At 36.8% G+C, this 16,539-nt stretch overlaps 1 protein-coding gene across 3 annotated transcripts in view; it reads left to right on the forward strand.

Moving 5' to 3' along the window:
- Positions 1-5,817: 5,817 nt before the first annotated feature.
- Positions 5,818-16,539, forward strand: part of LOC121418382 (endoribonuclease Dicer-like) — a 50,394-nt gene continuing 39,672 nt past the window's right edge. For 2 of the 3 annotated variants that reach the window (XM_041612220.1, XM_041612219.1), the window contains exons 1-6: positions 5,818-5,937; positions 11,662-11,813; positions 12,580-12,742; positions 13,021-14,029; positions 14,768-15,147; positions 16,338-16,525. In XM_041612220.1, coding sequence (XP_041468154.1) covers positions 11,688-11,813; positions 12,580-12,742; positions 13,021-14,029; positions 14,768-15,147; positions 16,338-16,525 — 1,866 coding nt within the window. In that variant the 5' untranslated portion in view covers positions 5,818-5,937; positions 11,662-11,687. The remainder of the gene's footprint in view (positions 5,938-11,661; positions 11,814-12,579; positions 12,743-13,020; positions 14,030-14,767; positions 15,148-16,337; positions 16,526-16,539) is intronic. The other variant, XM_041612221.1, reaches the window with a different exon arrangement.

The raw sequence follows: 16,539 nt of genomic DNA on the forward strand, positions 1-16,539 counted from the left end.
AGAATATAAAAAGAAACATATGAATTAAAAGTATACAACTGAAACTGGCAACAGTAAATTTGAAGGAAACAAATGTACCATGGATCAATCAGCAATCATCATTTCAATTGATTCATTGCAATATAAATAATTAAAGAAAAGAAAAAAATAATAATGCAATAATTTGACTTGACTATACAGTTTCAAATCTTAATTGACTACTTCACTAACCCTTGCATCTAGAATACATAATTTTGCATATATTCATTTAAAGTGTTTTCTAGAATAGATGAGATGTATACTCATACATGCATCAGTGTATTGACGATTCAGTGTGCTCCTCTTGGTTGCAAAGGGATGTCTTATAAATTTCCTTTTTTGGAATTATGACATTGGTGGCTTTCCATAGTTGAGGTTGCTTAAATCAATGTAAGATGGGGCGTAGATCTACGAAGCAATATTTTTTCTCCTCACCTTTACCATTATAGTGATGTGCAGTTGAATGAATTATACAATAATTTGATACATTCATTTGACGTTCAAGCTGATCGGGTGATATTATATTCTTATTCTATTTCAGGCACTTTACCAGAATTCTGACCCACTCTTCTAACAGGATTCCCATGCAGCTTGCTTCACGGTGGCATTCTTGCATACCTCATTGTATTGTGACAAGATGCTGCTCGTTATCTTTCACAGTAGCATTCACATATTTCCCATTGTATTGTCTATGCTGAAAAAGACGCTGAGCAAGAATCCCACTCAGTATCTTTTACAGCGGCTTTTTTGCATTCCTTATTGTGTTGTGCATGCTGACATGAGAAAATCGCAAATGAAAAGTTGCTGAGAGGCAATCCCACTCGGCATTTCTCACAGAATCATTCATGTATTTCCAATTTGTTTTGTCGTTGCTGAAGTAACTTTGTTGGCAAAAAGACGCTTAGGAGGAATCCTGCTTGGTATCTTTCTCATTGGCATTCCAACATTTCCCATTATATTACTATTGGCTATACTGAAAGGGAGGGTTGCAAGCGAAATGACACTTAGTGGGAATGTGGGATTCCTACGTAGAGAGAATGTGGGATTCCTTACTTAGAGACGCTGCTCAGATTTTTTTTATGGTGCCTGCATTTATTTGATCATCTTTCAAATTTTGGTGGAATATGAAAAATTCCATTCTTATAACAGCTGTTTTTTCACCTCATTAAAAAATACCATTGATACTTTAATATACATTATGACTCCATTAATTGATTTTTAAGCACTTTGTGTTATATAACATTGATTCATTGTGATTTAATGAATGGTAATTCTTGCCATATTTATTTATAATTAAAGACTTATTCAGACACGGTGCAACATATAGATCATCAGTTCTAAAAGTTTATCAACATTTTTAATTTGATGCAAATGGTGAGACTTGTGTCTCTGTGCTAGATTCTGAATGATAATTTGATTTGTCCATAACTCTCAGTGGCCAGGCAAAATATCCTAATCATATATGCACTCGACTTACACTAATACTGTCACTGTATATTATTGCTGACCAGGGATGGTGTCTCAAAGTGCTTTGTATCTCACAGAAAAGGCGCTATAATATGAACTATTATTTCTATTATTATCATTATCATCATTTAAAAAACCTACTGCCTCTTCATCATGTGTGTTTATTTCTCGTATCATGTTGACTTTGTTCACATTGTTGTTATTCTTTCTTGCATCATTTCTGAACCAGCCTTAATTGGTACATGGGCAATGAATGAGATTTTTATTGAATATACCTCAATTTTAAATAAAAGGTCATGTAATGATTAGAATAATACAATCAACTGGGCCTGAGTTGACTTTCCTTAGAAGTATGTCATTTCTGCTGAGATTCCATCCTGTGATTAGTGTGTCTTATATCATATAGATGAAAACTATTTCTGTCGTCCAGATAATTTTACTTTGGCAAAATTGGTTTTATACAAGTAATGGTAGGTGGCAGCAATATTCTGCGCTGTAAAAAAAATGAGGCCACTAATGTGCAAAAAAATTATCATGATGTTGTCATTTATACTCATTTAAGCTCAACATTTTGTAATTTTGATAGAAGGTTCATGTTCAAGTGTTCTGTCATATTTAAATGTAAAATAATGTTTTTTTCCCAGGGTAGACCAAGTTGTTTAGAATTCTGTAAAGCCCTTTTATATTCAATTCTGTTAGTTGACATTGTTAAGATTTACTATTACATGATAATTGGATTGTTTGTGGGATGTATGGAGTAACAATGCCAAGAACAATGTAATTTTTTTTCTTTGACAATCAAATTTTACAAGTAAACTTGCACTTCAGGTCTTTATTGAGCAGTAGTTTTTGCTATTTGGTAGTCTATTGAAGGGTTTATGATCATCACAAGTTAACTTTTAATTGATTTATATTAACAGATGTTTTAAGAAAGGGCCTATTTACTAATGCTGGTTGAAATAAGATCTTACATAATATTAGTACGCTTGTTTCCACTTGAAAGTACTCATTTGTTTCAACAATTCAATCCAAATGTCAAAACAAGGTATCTGAATCTTTGTTGAGCATGATTATTTTTAAAGGATTCCCAAATTTATTCATTTTACTTTGTATTTTATTTTATATTACAAAAATAACAGAGCCCGCCCATTGCATGTGTGAAATCTCTTTTACATCATCAACACAACTTTGTATCAAAAGATAAAAATTGAAAATGAACATAGTTATATCAAATGCAATAAAATGTTGTAAAGTGCAATTACTTTATATATTTTTTTTCTTTCTATTTTGTATTTGTTTATGACATCTAGTTCTGTGTGTATACATCTTGGCATTATGTAAACCAGATTGTTATATTCCTGTCTCTTACCTTTTAAATTGAAATATGTAATTTAACCTTTTTTCATCCATGCACCTTAAATATATAATTGAAATAATAAAATTACGAATCATTTTGAACATATATTTGAGCTTGTATTTGTGATTTCACATTCGTCTTGTGTACATAAAAAATTATTAAAAACAAGTCCATACAAGTTTTAATTTTTGTGTTATTGATACATAGTACATGGAATCAATTTAATGTACACACAAATAATTCATTCATAAACATTAGGGCCCTTGATATTTGGATTTTCAAAATATCTTCCCAAAGTGTTTGGCCCTTCTTCCGCTGAGGTCATGAAGTGGTAGTGTTGAATTGCAAGTCTGTATGATGTAAGAATGAATGTCAGGTTTTTAAGGTATTTGTTGTCTGACATGTTTAGAAAGTGAGCAATTAACCCATCAGGTAACTGATTAAGTTTGCTATACTGCATTCCACGTATAATGTATGTAGGCTCAGTCTTCAAAGTTCAATGCAAGAAGAATAGTTGGGCGTTGCAAGAAACTTGCAATCAATTGCAAGTCAATTTTTGTTCCCGAAATCAAGCATATGTCGTGCAATTAATTGCAAATTTGCGATTGATCACTAATCTGCTCCATGAAACAAGGAGTGCAATCTGATTTGCTTTAGTTAAAAGGGATCAATCAATTAGTACAACAGAATATTTGCAATTGATTGCAAATATTTTCTTGCAACACCCCCTAGGAGTATTTGAAGTGTGTGTTTGTGGGTGGACTCTTTCAACTCATTACGAAAATTTCCCGTTTGATTCTCGACTTCACTTCGGAACGCAAACTGCGGTTTCATACCCCGATTTGTGTTTGGGATATCTCAAACAACTTTTCCAACCCCGATAAACCCATCTTGGCCAGGTAATCCCCTTGTCTCGATTTCACCACCACGGGCCCGGGACCACGGGCCAGCTAAATGAGCGTTGAGCTATTACGTAAGACTCGTCTGCCTGTAGAAGGATCTTCCGAATGAAATTATTGTATTCGATATTAATCACGTTTTCAAAGGCATATTACATTCAGACATCCAATACTAGTCCACTTTCAATTTCGAACGAAGAAAATCGACCTTGAAATAAGGAAAGTAAGCGAATAAAAATTACGGTATGCTTAGCATGCAAGGACCGCGATGCATGCATAGTTTCTGTCCGTCCAGCAAGAAAATGGGTTCACTCGCGCAATGATACAGTCTTAACGTTCGAAAAATAGAAGTAATGGCATACCAACATACAAAGTATAATAATCATGCTGCTGATATGCACAAAAATATGAAATCATTATTTTTTTTTACCCCAAAGTCTTATTCATAATTTAAATACAAACTATGCCTGTAACTATTTTTTTAATCGCAAACGTATTATCTATGTATAGGCCTACACCTCAACTTTGAGAAAAGGACATTTATAGGCCTCACTACAGATATGATTGGCAAATGCACGTTCTTTAGAGGTGTAGAAAGGGGGTGGATGAAGAAAAATAAGTCTAGAAAGAAAAAAATTAGACAGCCAGACAGAGAGAAAGAAGGAAAGAAAGAAAGAAAGAAAGAAAGGAAGGAAGAAAGAAAGAAAGAAAGAAAGGAAGGAAGAGAGAGAGAGAAAGAAAGAAAGAAAGAAAGGAAAGGAAGGAAGAGATCGAGAGAGAGAGAGAGAGAGAGAGAGAGAAAGAAAGAAAGAAAGAAAGAAGGAAGGAAGGAAAGAAAGAAAGGAAGAAAAACTTTCTATCAACGCGTGTATACATGGAACTCCATGCGCTCGCCGGAACACATTGCAATCCATCGTGTGTGGCCCCCTGCTGTGACCGTAGATGCTGGGGTGAATTATCTTCGGACCGAGGTCAAGAAACAGGTGTTTCTATACTTAAATTTCATGCTTGAGGGCAATAGGATTTGTATTTTACTGGGAGAAGAGATTTGATGATAAGGAAAAATGGGGTATACAGCTCTCAAACGCGAGATTTTCGTCATGTTGATGTATAGGTGACGGGTGCAAGATATCTTAGAGGGGGGGGGGGCCAAAATGGGGCCCACTTTGCATACAAAACAAAAGCTGATAAAAAAGAGTACATAGGTCACCACATTTTACAGCCCCCCTCCAAAAAAAAAGAGGGGGAATCACCTCCACCCACATTGACGTTAAGGGCAAACAAAAATTGTTTGAACACTTTTTAATTCAACAATATAATGTTTTTTTGTTTGTTTTCAAAGAGGTGGTGCTTGAATCTTTTCACATTTACTTTGTTATTTAGTCTAATTCAATACAGTTTTTGAAGTCTTCAAATCTATCAGTTACTAAAAAAAAATTTGGTAAGTGATTACTATACTGAATCGATAAAGTAATCAAAATAATGGAAATTGGAACTATATTTTTAGCCCGTACATGCCATTTTTTAAAAATCAACCCTCTTATAGAACATTTTTTATTTACTATTGCTTTCTTGATATTGGGGCCATAGAACCATTGTGAAAGGGTTGTATGAACATGCATAGACCTATATAGACCCAATTTGTTTGTATTTTTTTTTTACAATTTTGCAGAAAACTTGAGAAAAGAACTTTTATACTTAAAAAGGGTTGCAGTCTCCTAGCCCACTCATGCACCCCCACCGGTTTGTTTGATGACCCTGTAATTCCTTCCTCTAAACAAAATTATCTAGTTTAGTTTACTCCAACGATGTAGGACTGTAAGCCTGTTCATCGATCAAAGTAGAATGCCTATTGCTGCTCTCCTTCAGACAAAATTTGATGTGCTACTTAATTTGGCAGGGAGCCTCCCCTAGATCCTCCAAATGTCAAATCTAGGCATTCTTTAGACAGCTGACAGTGGTCTGTTTCGAGGAGGTTTTTTAACATTTTTGTTTTTTATTTCTTTGTATTAATTGGTGAGTGGAGCCAACGCAACGGAGTTCAGCGGAACACCAGCGGAACAATATTCATTTAGCACAAGTTATTTTGCCATTTGGCTATTCACCACCATCGTACATCACCTTTCCACTGCGCTAGAAAAATCTGAACAATTTTCAGAAACAGAGCCTACATTTTGTCTAATTTCTCGGGTATCGTTATGTATTTTATTAATCTTCTTAATTTAAAGGCGTGATTGGCTCTGATGAATATATGATTTTTCATCTTTGTGATTTATGATAACGAAATTACTATGATTATTTTTGTTTTGAAATCCTGAACCTGCACTGCAATGCATTCCAGGCGCAACAAGGGAGGCGAAGGCGAAGTTGCAGCTCATTTGCTCCCGGTCTGATCGGGGCGCCGACCGTGCTGGCGCTGGCCGTAGCTAGCCAGCACGCTATCGTGCATCCACCATTAGCCTAGGACTTGCAATGCAAAATCCCCCCGTCGGGGCTCTTCAGTTTTTGTCTTTAATGAATAATTTTTTTTTTAAATTAACGCGACCAAAATGCAAATTGATATTCCCTCTTGGCATTAATTGCCAAAAACAGAGAAAAATCAAGTTAAAAGGAACAAAAACAGTGACTTACCTCGGCTGTTGCGCAAATTCACTTCCCCGTTTTATCCGATCTTAAGTACACAAACATATGGCCATTGAGTCCCCTGTACAGATCGCGCTAGAACTTCGGTCTCTGTATCCCCGTGGTGAGTGAAGCCAAAGGAGTTCAGCTGAACAACCAACATAACAGAGACCAAAGCTAATTAGCTTTTGGTCTTGCCGCTAGTTTAATAGACAGCTGTGAGCTGGCAGCCGTCTGTTTCAAGAAGTTTTCTAACATTTTTTTAAAAAATTTCTCTGTGGTAAAATGTTACCACAGTCTGGGGCACGTGCAACTGCTCCCTACATATAGTACTGTGGGACGTGGGATGGGTTGGAGCATAGAGGATTCATGTACAATAGAGGCTGTGTGCACACAACCATAGACCCCAAGCCCTGTGCATTCTCAGGGTTGGCGGATTTAAATCACGTTGATCTAAATCATGATTTTTTTAAAAAAATCATTGATTTAAATCACTTCCATTGAACAATGTACAAATCATGGACAAAGTATTTGTTCAATGCAGTTTTAATTCTTCAAGTCAACTGAAAAACTTTGAATTAACTTTATATCAACAAAAGATCAACAAAGTCTTCATATCTACTTAAAACAAATTAAAATCAAATTAATAAAATCAGGTAATTCCTTAAAAACTACAGATGTATGTTGTCAATAGGTGCTCATTTTTTGTAAATTATGTCGAGTTTTTCTTCTGTAATTTTACATTCTTTGTCAGTTATTATTAGTCAATTTCTTTCTTAACATAAAGTTTTCACATAATCCAAAGACTTTTCAGAGAGCAGTTTGTAAAAAAAAAATATAATATATAAAAGTCAATGAGAAAAGATTTGTTGGCAGTTTTCCAGTTTTGATCCTTCGCCTACACATAACTACTTCTGTCATGTAAAATAAAAAATGATACCTGCATGTAATCAACATATTTAACATGCCTCTTATTTCGTATTGTTACATTTATCATACATTTGATGTTTTAAATAACATAATTATAAAAATCACATTAACATAATGTAGTACAGTCATAATTTCACTGTTGAGAAAAGCTTTCTCTTATAAACCTTTTAAGTCACTGCAGCCCATTTATGTTCAGTGCTACAAATAATGGAAGTTTTGTATCTGCATGTAATAATGGAAAGAGCTCTATAACAACAATTTGCAAAACTCAGAATAAACATTTAACACTGCATTTAAATGTTAAGATGCAGGTACTTCAGTTACAATCATTGGCAGTTGTAAGCTGTGTCTCATTTAAAATAAAATACTTCTTTTTGTAATACATATGTTGTAATTTAAGCAGTTTTGCAGTTTTTATCCTTTAAGTTAAAAGTAAGTAGATTTTTTTTCATACTTCATGGATCAAACAGATTTTTTTATAGAGAATATGGGAATAAAAATTGTAGATTAATGTAAAAAATCACAGTAACATAATGTAGTATAGTCACCCTTTGACTATTAAAGCTATCTCTTATATTGTTTTCCAAAACTGAGAGTTTTGCATCTATATCTGTAGCAATAGAAGAGTTTTTTATCAAACTAATAAGATCCTAAACATATACAGTTGTAGTCTCTCTTTGATCTAATTTCTTTTTGCTTAATACGGAGCCCTGGCCTTCTGTTATTGGGGTTGAAGGTCGGCCTCTATCTTCAACCCTTCCCAGTTTGGGTAATTGGATTTTGAAAGTTTACATGTAGCAAGGGTACTAATAAGATTGTCTAACTTGCTATTAATAGAGGCCATCTCAGTCTTCCATTGTGACTTTCCAACTCCATCAGAGTCCCTTGAATTATATTTACATGATTTTGGGGTAGAATCCCACAAAATATCAGGGGTAGCCTGAACTGGACATTGTGTTGTGGGGTTGGGAAAATAATATGAAGAAAATTGGCTATAAACAAAAGCAGGATGCCCTCGGTGAGTTTGGACATTTTGAGGGTATGTTTTAGGTGAATCATGTCCAAACCTTTCTCCCAATTCAAAAACTAAATCAAAGTAATCAATTTTGGGGTTGCTTTCAAATAAAGCTGCACAAAATTCAGCTGCTTGCCCCTGCAAACACAAATATAAATTATTGATTCTCTGCCTGGTGGTCCAACCTGCCTTATCAGCATACCGAGAAAATTGTTGAAGAAAAATTTCCCAACTACCTTTAATGCCATCATAAATCGGTTTGTCTAAAACAGAAGCTTTTTCTTTATTAAACCAAGTGGAAGAGGTCTGCCATCGACTTCTAGAAAACATGTGGTATCCTCCACAGTTTGATCAATAGTATTTCAAACAACCATATTTCAAAAACATGAAACCCAATTTGACTTACTAACAGAAAATTCTTTGCAAATTTGCCTAAAACTTAAATCAATCACAGTAAAGGAAGTACCGGGCTGAAAATAGATTCCTACTAGATTGCATTCAGTGCAGAACAATTTGAAATTCTATGTGGGAATTTAATAATAATATGGAATTCAAAGTGGAAAATAAAACTCCTAATCCCACCTTGAGATTTGGTAGCAAGACAATATACCCAAGGAAATCCTGATTTCAATTCCTAAAATCAAGGCAAGCTATCTTTCTTTTAAACAAGGAACTTCCTTGGAAAATGGTTGAAAATAAGTACTGGGTATCCAATCCAGAAAACACACAATAATTATTTTAAATTGGAAAATGTGGTGACTACAAATATGATATAAAATTCAACAAACTATTGAACTAATGCTCAGCTAAACAAGTGAAAGAAAACAAGCACAATGCAGCTTGGTTCATTCACTAACTGAGCCACGCCCAAGGCAAAAATTCACAAACAGAACACAGCAAAGAGCATGAAAATTCAGCATTCAGAATCACTCAAAAATTACACAAACAAAACATGGGAAAGAGACTAGAAAATCAAAGTTCCAAAATCTCGCAATTTTGCGCAATTTGGGAAATATAACAAAATTGATAGCTGGGATAATCTGGAAACAAATTTGATACAATTATCCCACTAAAATTGGACAGTAAAATTAGTACAAGTTTAAATCCAAAAAACAAATTGCGTATTAAATACAAGGATTGACTTATGCTTTGCAAAATGTCAAAGATACAAATTTATTTCTGGAGTCTCGCTCCCATGCAACACAACAAGCATTCAGAAAAATAATCAGAATATCACTTTAATCACAAGCAATAAAAAATAAAAAGCACAATGTATTTTTGATCTTTTAAACACACTCCAATAACTACCCCCTTCCAAAAATTTATGAAGGAAGCAGAACACTCCCAAAACACACTCAAAATAAATGAAATGAATGAATTGAAATCTCATGGGATGCCAATTCGCGCAAAGTAAGATTCGCAAGCGCCACTGTGGTAAAATAATAAAGAATGATGGTATAGGTTTCGCCTGTGGGGGAAAGAAAGGTTGAAAGCAGTAATTAAAGAAAGGATGATGGATATGGATTTGCTGTGGGGAAGGAAGGGTGGAAAGTGGGTTAACAGGAGGAAAATACAGTGATACTCACCAGACAAAAGTTGGTGCGAGGCACGGTGAAAATAATAAGTCAAACCAAAAAGCAGGCCAAAGAAGGATGTAACTGTGACGATATTGCTGTGATGTATATATGCTGGGATGTGAAGTATTCTTGGTGTAGATGTTGACGAATAAACTCGAAGGGCGAACGGGCGAAGCAAAGTAGGTTTGTTGTAGCTACAGAAACATTCAAATTTCAACCCTGCTCGCAGCGCCACTGTGGTAAAATAATAAGGATGTTGGATATGGATTTGCTGTGGGGGAAAAAGTTGGAAGTGGGTTAACAGGAGGAAAGTACAGATATACTTACCAGACAAAAGTTGGTGCGAGGCACGGTGAAAATAATAAGGAACCAAAAAGCAGGCCAAAGAAGAATGTAGCTGTGATAATCCTTCTTGCTGTGGATATGCTGGGATGTGAAGTATTCGTGGTGTAGATGTAGCTATGTAGATAAACCTTGAAGGGCAAACGGGCGAAGCAAAGTAGGTTTGTAGTAACAGACGTCCTCGTCTCGCACCGGTCGACTCTCCAAGTGATCATGAGATCTCTTGCTGGCCTGACAATGCAGCTCTGCTGAGTTGTGCACCCAAGCATGGATGAATGCACAGGGCTTGGGGTCTATTGTTGTGTGCACACAGCCTCTATTGTACATGAATCCTCTATGCTCCAACCCATCCCACAGTACTATATGTAGGGAGCAGTCGCGTGTGCCCCAGACTGTGGTACATTTTACCACATCTCCTTGTATACAGACGGCTCGCTATCGTGCAGCCACCATTAGGGGACTTGCAATGCAAAATCCCGCCATCAGGGCTCTTCAATTTTTGTCTTTAATGAATAAAAATTTTGAAAATTAACGCAACCAAAATGCAAATTAATATTCCCTCTTGGCATTTGATTAATTGCCAAAAAACTGAGAAAAATCAAGTTAAAGGGACAAAAACAGTGACTTACCTCGGCTTTTGCGCAAATTCACTTCCCCGTTTTATCCGATCATAAGTACATAAACATATGGGCATTGAGTCCCCTGTACAGATCGCGCTAGAACTTCGGTCTCTGTATTTGGTGAGTGAAGCCAACGGAGTTCAGCTGAACAACCAACATTAACAGAGACCGAAGCTTTTGGTCTAGCCGCTAGTAATGTCATGAATGTAGACAGCTGGCAACCGTCTGTTTCGAGGAGTTTTTTTTAACATTAATTTTTTTTATTTCTCCTCGTAGAGGGTTTGTTATCGTGTACCTCACGCGATGTTCGCACAGGCTCCACTTCACTTCACTACTGCTACACTATGCTACACCTACCCCAACATTGAGCCGTGAACTTGCTCTGATATTCCGAGTGACAAACAGACAAAGGTGGGATTTTATGGAGGAAAATAAAAAATTCATGCAACATCACAATCTTTAAAAACAGTTAAAAATTTTCTTACTTTACGCAAAGTTTCACTAAGTTCTTTTCCATGCTTCTATCAGTCTCAAAATTGGTGATATAGAGTCAACATGGAGTTCCTCACATGTATTAATAATTTGCTGCCGATTTCAAAACATCGCATATGCTCAAGGGTCTGAGCTCAGACCCTAGCGCATGCGATATTTTGGTGTTTTTGGGGGGTTGGGGAATATGAAGAGCGTCCTTCCAAACTAAATGTAAGTTGGTTTTATTTTCCCCAAACTACAACTTTATAATAATAACTGCTTGCTAAATTAATGTAGTTGCGATTACTCTGAACCGGATACATGTTTTCTTAATTGTCTCTAGATTTGTGACATTGAGATTAAGCAAGAATGGAAGAGCCATCACCGCTTTCACTGGGGTTAGAGGTCATAGATGCGGAGACTCCAGGTAGCTGCTTTGTCACCTCACAGAAGGAGTTTACCCCTATACTCAGCTTCACTCCTAGACAATATCAGGTGGGTTCATCTTCTTGAGAAGAAATAAAGAAGAATGGTATCCCATCATTTTAGTTTGTAATGTATCAAGTAAAGAGAACTTTTGGTGTTAAGATTTAACAGTCCAAACAAGCTCTTAGGGGAAAATCTTGAAAGGTGAATTCCTATGCATTAATGAACTGTCAACAGAGATCGATTTTTTTTATGCCAATCAACTCCTTTGAACTGATGGTACACCTTTTATTGGATTTGGAACCAGCTTTACTCTTCAAAATGTATGGAGAAAGACCAGTTTGTTTCGTTTGTTTCAGTTTATTAATCAAGTCACCCTATTATGTAGCCATATTGAATTATAATGCCATAAAGAAACTTGTAAGGATTAATAAGTCTCATAAAGTATGGATTCTGTGGAAAATGTAATTGTGTATCAAATTCCCGGATCAAATGTTTATGGAATGGTGAACAAAATTTAATGCAAATTAATTTATGAGAAACAAATGTAAGGTAAATTTGTGTATATTGCAAATAAGTTTTATTTGATGCTACTTTTAACATAAGGATCAAGAAATATGTTTGTGAATGAATCGTAATCATCAAATTATGTAGCTCACTCACATATTCAACAAGCAAGGTATTCAAGCACGATGTTATTACTCTTTAGCAAGTTGACTGATTTCATTGCTCATAGCATTCGAGGAATTCCTTCCTGCAGCTATCAAACTATCCTTGTACACCTATGTAGAGAGCGACAGATGTAGATTAATGCTTGTCCATTGTATCATTGTAGCTTGAACTACTTGAAACGGCTCTGGAGCAGAACACGGTAGTATACCTGCAGTCTGGGACAGAGAAGACATTCTTGGCAGTGATGCTCATCAAGGAACTCTCATGGTCAGTGAGGATGCCTGTCAAGGATGGAGGGAAAAGATCCATCTTCCTGGTCAATTCAGGTAATCTTGCCTGACATTGCAACACTAAATTTATAATGTAAATTTAATTCCAAACATCCAGCCTTGTTGAATTATAAAAAGCAGGTGAAAAGATCATAGTGGCTTTAGTTGCTTGTTGCTAAAAGCTACTTGCAGGAATTGGAATAAAAAATAGACAACTGGTCACATGAATTATCCAAGTAATTTATATCAATATGATACATGATATTTCATATCCACCATATTTGATAATCAGTCCATATTTGATAATCAGTCCATATATGTATTTCTTTCCTCAGAATCTTATCTGTCAAAATGTGGCAACGTAATCCGCACCCACACCGATTTAGATGTCAAGGAATACAGGAACCGGGAAGAAATGAGTTCATGGGACAAAACAAAATGGCAGGATGAAATCGAACATTGTCACGTTGCGGTGATGGACAGCGATATCTTCCTCAAGCTCTTACAGATGTCCTTTGTTGACTTGTCCATGTTCAATCTGCTCATTCTGGATGAGTTTCATCACACCCTGAACTACCTCCATCCCTACCATCATGTCATGCTCACATTGAGAACTTGTCTTCGGGAAGATTGCCCCAGGATTTTGGGATTATCTGAATCGGTTCTGAAGACGGACTTCAAGCCAGTGGCTTTAGAGAAGCAGATCGAGTTAATAGAGGAAAATCTTAAGTGCAAAGCGAAAATCGCAACTAATTTGACCAGTATTAGCAAATATGGCACCAAGCCCAAAGAAGCAGTCATCCTCTGTCGGAAGTATGGGGACTGCGTTGAGTTGGTGTCCAAGCTATCGCAGCTCCTCACAGACAGTCTGGAACAGCTAAACCAGTTTGAATACTCTTTCAAAGCCAAGGACTTCGATGGGGAGCTTGTAGACTGTAATCGGGATCCTGTACTGCCAGCCAAGCAAGCCCTTACAGAATGCCTGTCAGCCCTGATGACGATAGGCCCTCTAGGGGTCAAGATCCTAATCCCGATGTTAGTCCGAGAGCTCCTGAAGCTCGAGAGGCATGAGTTCCTTGACGTTCACCTTCTCTTCCTGCAGCACGCAGTGACTCAGCTGAGGATGGTTGAAAGGATATGTGACAATGCTCTCAGAGAAGGAGGCAACTTTTATAACCTGAAGTTCCTGACTCCTAGAGTCAGGAGGCTGTTGGAAATTTTGGCTGAGTTCAAACCCAAGGAGGCCAGTCCAGAGGAGAAAGCTCAGCAGAGCGCTAGCCGGGAAAGGACCAACAAATATGCATCACGTAGGAAAGCATTTAGATCTCATAAGGACATGAAAAAGTAGGTACATGTAAATCTTCTTTATTCTTAAGGAAATGCTTCTAATTGGTGATTTTAAAAATGCTGAGGATTATTTGTGCCAAGAGCAATTTTTTCTTTTAATATTGTTTGGAGACAACTTTGCTTGTCCATATGTAGTTGTACTGGCATAGATTTTAAGCAGTGAACATATCGCTTAGGGGGGATAATCTATTATGCCATCCCCACTTGAGTAGTGTGACATCACATATTTATACCTGTCTACAGGTGGGAGGTATCAAGAGAATAATAAACATTATTTGTATCATATATATAATTCATAATTACCAATTAGTTCTTAATGCAAAATGAATTGATATGTACCATCAACATTTGAAAATAGTAATAATTCAGATTTTAAAAGGCAAAAGAATTTGCATGAACTGTAAGAACTCATTTTTTAGTCAAAATCTACCTGATAACTTTGCTTCATTGGTAAGAACCTTGGGTTGATTTTATATTGAATGGTGTTGTAAGATAGAATGATTGGGTGATGGCACTGCTAGGCCTCTATATTTCAGTGACTAAACTATGTTTCATGGGATGTTCAGGTGTGTCATACCCCCACCTGAATAGCATGATAGCATGAAACAGCTTCATCCATAGATGATGGCAAAGTTATTGCAAATAGCAGTGGTGAGTTTACATGTATCTAGCAATGATTCTTGTATATATCTATGATATAATGTGTTCTCCCCCTCTTCTTTTCATCCTCCCAAGTCCTAGATGGAAACCCGTTGTCCCGGAAGACCAAGACGAGGACGAAGTGAGTGATGAGGAAGAAGAAGAGGAGGAAGACGGACCCAATGCCGATATCCAGCAAACCGGTCGCTCCACCACCAACCTCTGCGGTATCATCTTCGTGGAGCATCGTTACACGGCGGCGGTGATGAGCAGGCTCTTCAAGAAACTCTCCAAGAGAGATCCAAGGCTGCACTTTCTCCTCTGCAGCTGCATTGCCATTGGCAGCGGGAGGCTTGGGGTGGCGAAGAAGTCGGCTGTGCAGGCTCAGAATCAAAGGAGAAAGAATGAAGAAGTGTTGAGGAAATTCAGGAGGAGAGAAGTCAATGTCTTAGTTGCTACCAGCTCTGTGGAAGATGGTAAGACAGATTTACATTATTTATTTGTTGATTGATTTTCAGTGTTATTTTATCAGGTGCTCTTCAGATAAGAAAGTGCTGTCACTGACGGCATTGCATTAGTACTAATACATAGATTTTAATCATTTAAGTGTTTAACGGTGAATCAAGATACAATGTCTCTGTACATTTTATTAATCATTAACCAAACATGTTATGTTGAAGGGCTCTGTGGTTTGCAAAATAGACCTCCCAAAGGAAACGAGTCGCTGGATATCTGAATGACTGAGTAAACAAACAGATCAATGACATTAATGTGATTAAGAAAAGAGGATGGAATATGGAGGAAATATGCGACAGAATCGTTTTAGACCTGATGAAAAAGATTAATCGACAGAAATGTTTCTGTTCAGATTGTATATTGTAAATGTAATCAGGATTTCTTTGACAGAGGGAGGAATTTTATCAACATTTGCCATACAACAATTTTTCATATCTGACAATTTTCTTTGGTTTTGAGTAGCTGTGAAGCACAAGGATTTGTGTGTTACAAAATAGCAAATAGGCATGAGTGCGATGGTGCGAGATTTTGCATAAGGTGATAGAAAGATGGTCTATTCAACGAGGCATTAGTTGAGTTGAATAGAGTGTTTCTTTCACCGAATGCAAAATCTCGCACCATTGCACGAATAAGAATATTGGCTATTTGTGTTGTACAATGCCTCGGGGTTTAGCGAAAATATGAAATAAAACAAAGAGTTTTTCCCTGCAGTAATCTTTGAAAAGGGAGCAAAAATATGGAAAGTAAAAAGCAAATCCCACAAGCGCAATGACCTTGGGTAGCATTGTGCTTGTAGCCAGCCAGCAAGCTTTGCGCGTATTTCACCTTCATTTTTAACTGAGCGCAAAGAATTGAATCGTATTGTGACGTCACCTCCTAAAGCCGTGCAACGGTACATTTTGGATGGTTTGTCGTGTGTGCAACGGTACAAATGTTTGACATTCAGTCTCCCATTTGCTTGCGTACAACAAGGTAAGTAGGCGTTGTACAATGATAATATTGGATAAAACATACTTTGTTAGATATTTAACATACAACAAGTCTTTATGAATTGCTCTCCAGGGCTGTTTTATATTTATGGTAAAATCAATAATTCTCACAGACCATATATTTAGTTTTACTGTTCTTTTTATTTCTGTATCCTTGTCAGGTGTTGAGCTTCCCCGTTGCAATGGCTGCAACCTCGTGGTGCGGTTCGATCGACCTACCAGCTACCAGTCTTACATGCAATCCAAGGCCAAGGCTAGGGCACCTACATCCCACTTTCTCATGCTCATAGATGAACCGGATGTACCACCATTCCTCAAAGACGTGCAGAGCTACCAGGAGTTTGAAAGGGTGAGTGATTGGTG

The sequence above is a fragment of the Lytechinus variegatus genome, chromosome 7 (genome assembly GCF_018143015.1).
Source record: "Lytechinus variegatus isolate NC3 chromosome 7, Lvar_3.0, whole genome shotgun sequence".
NCBI classification, from domain to species: Eukaryota; Metazoa; Echinodermata; class Echinoidea; order Temnopleuroida; family Toxopneustidae; genus Lytechinus; species Lytechinus variegatus.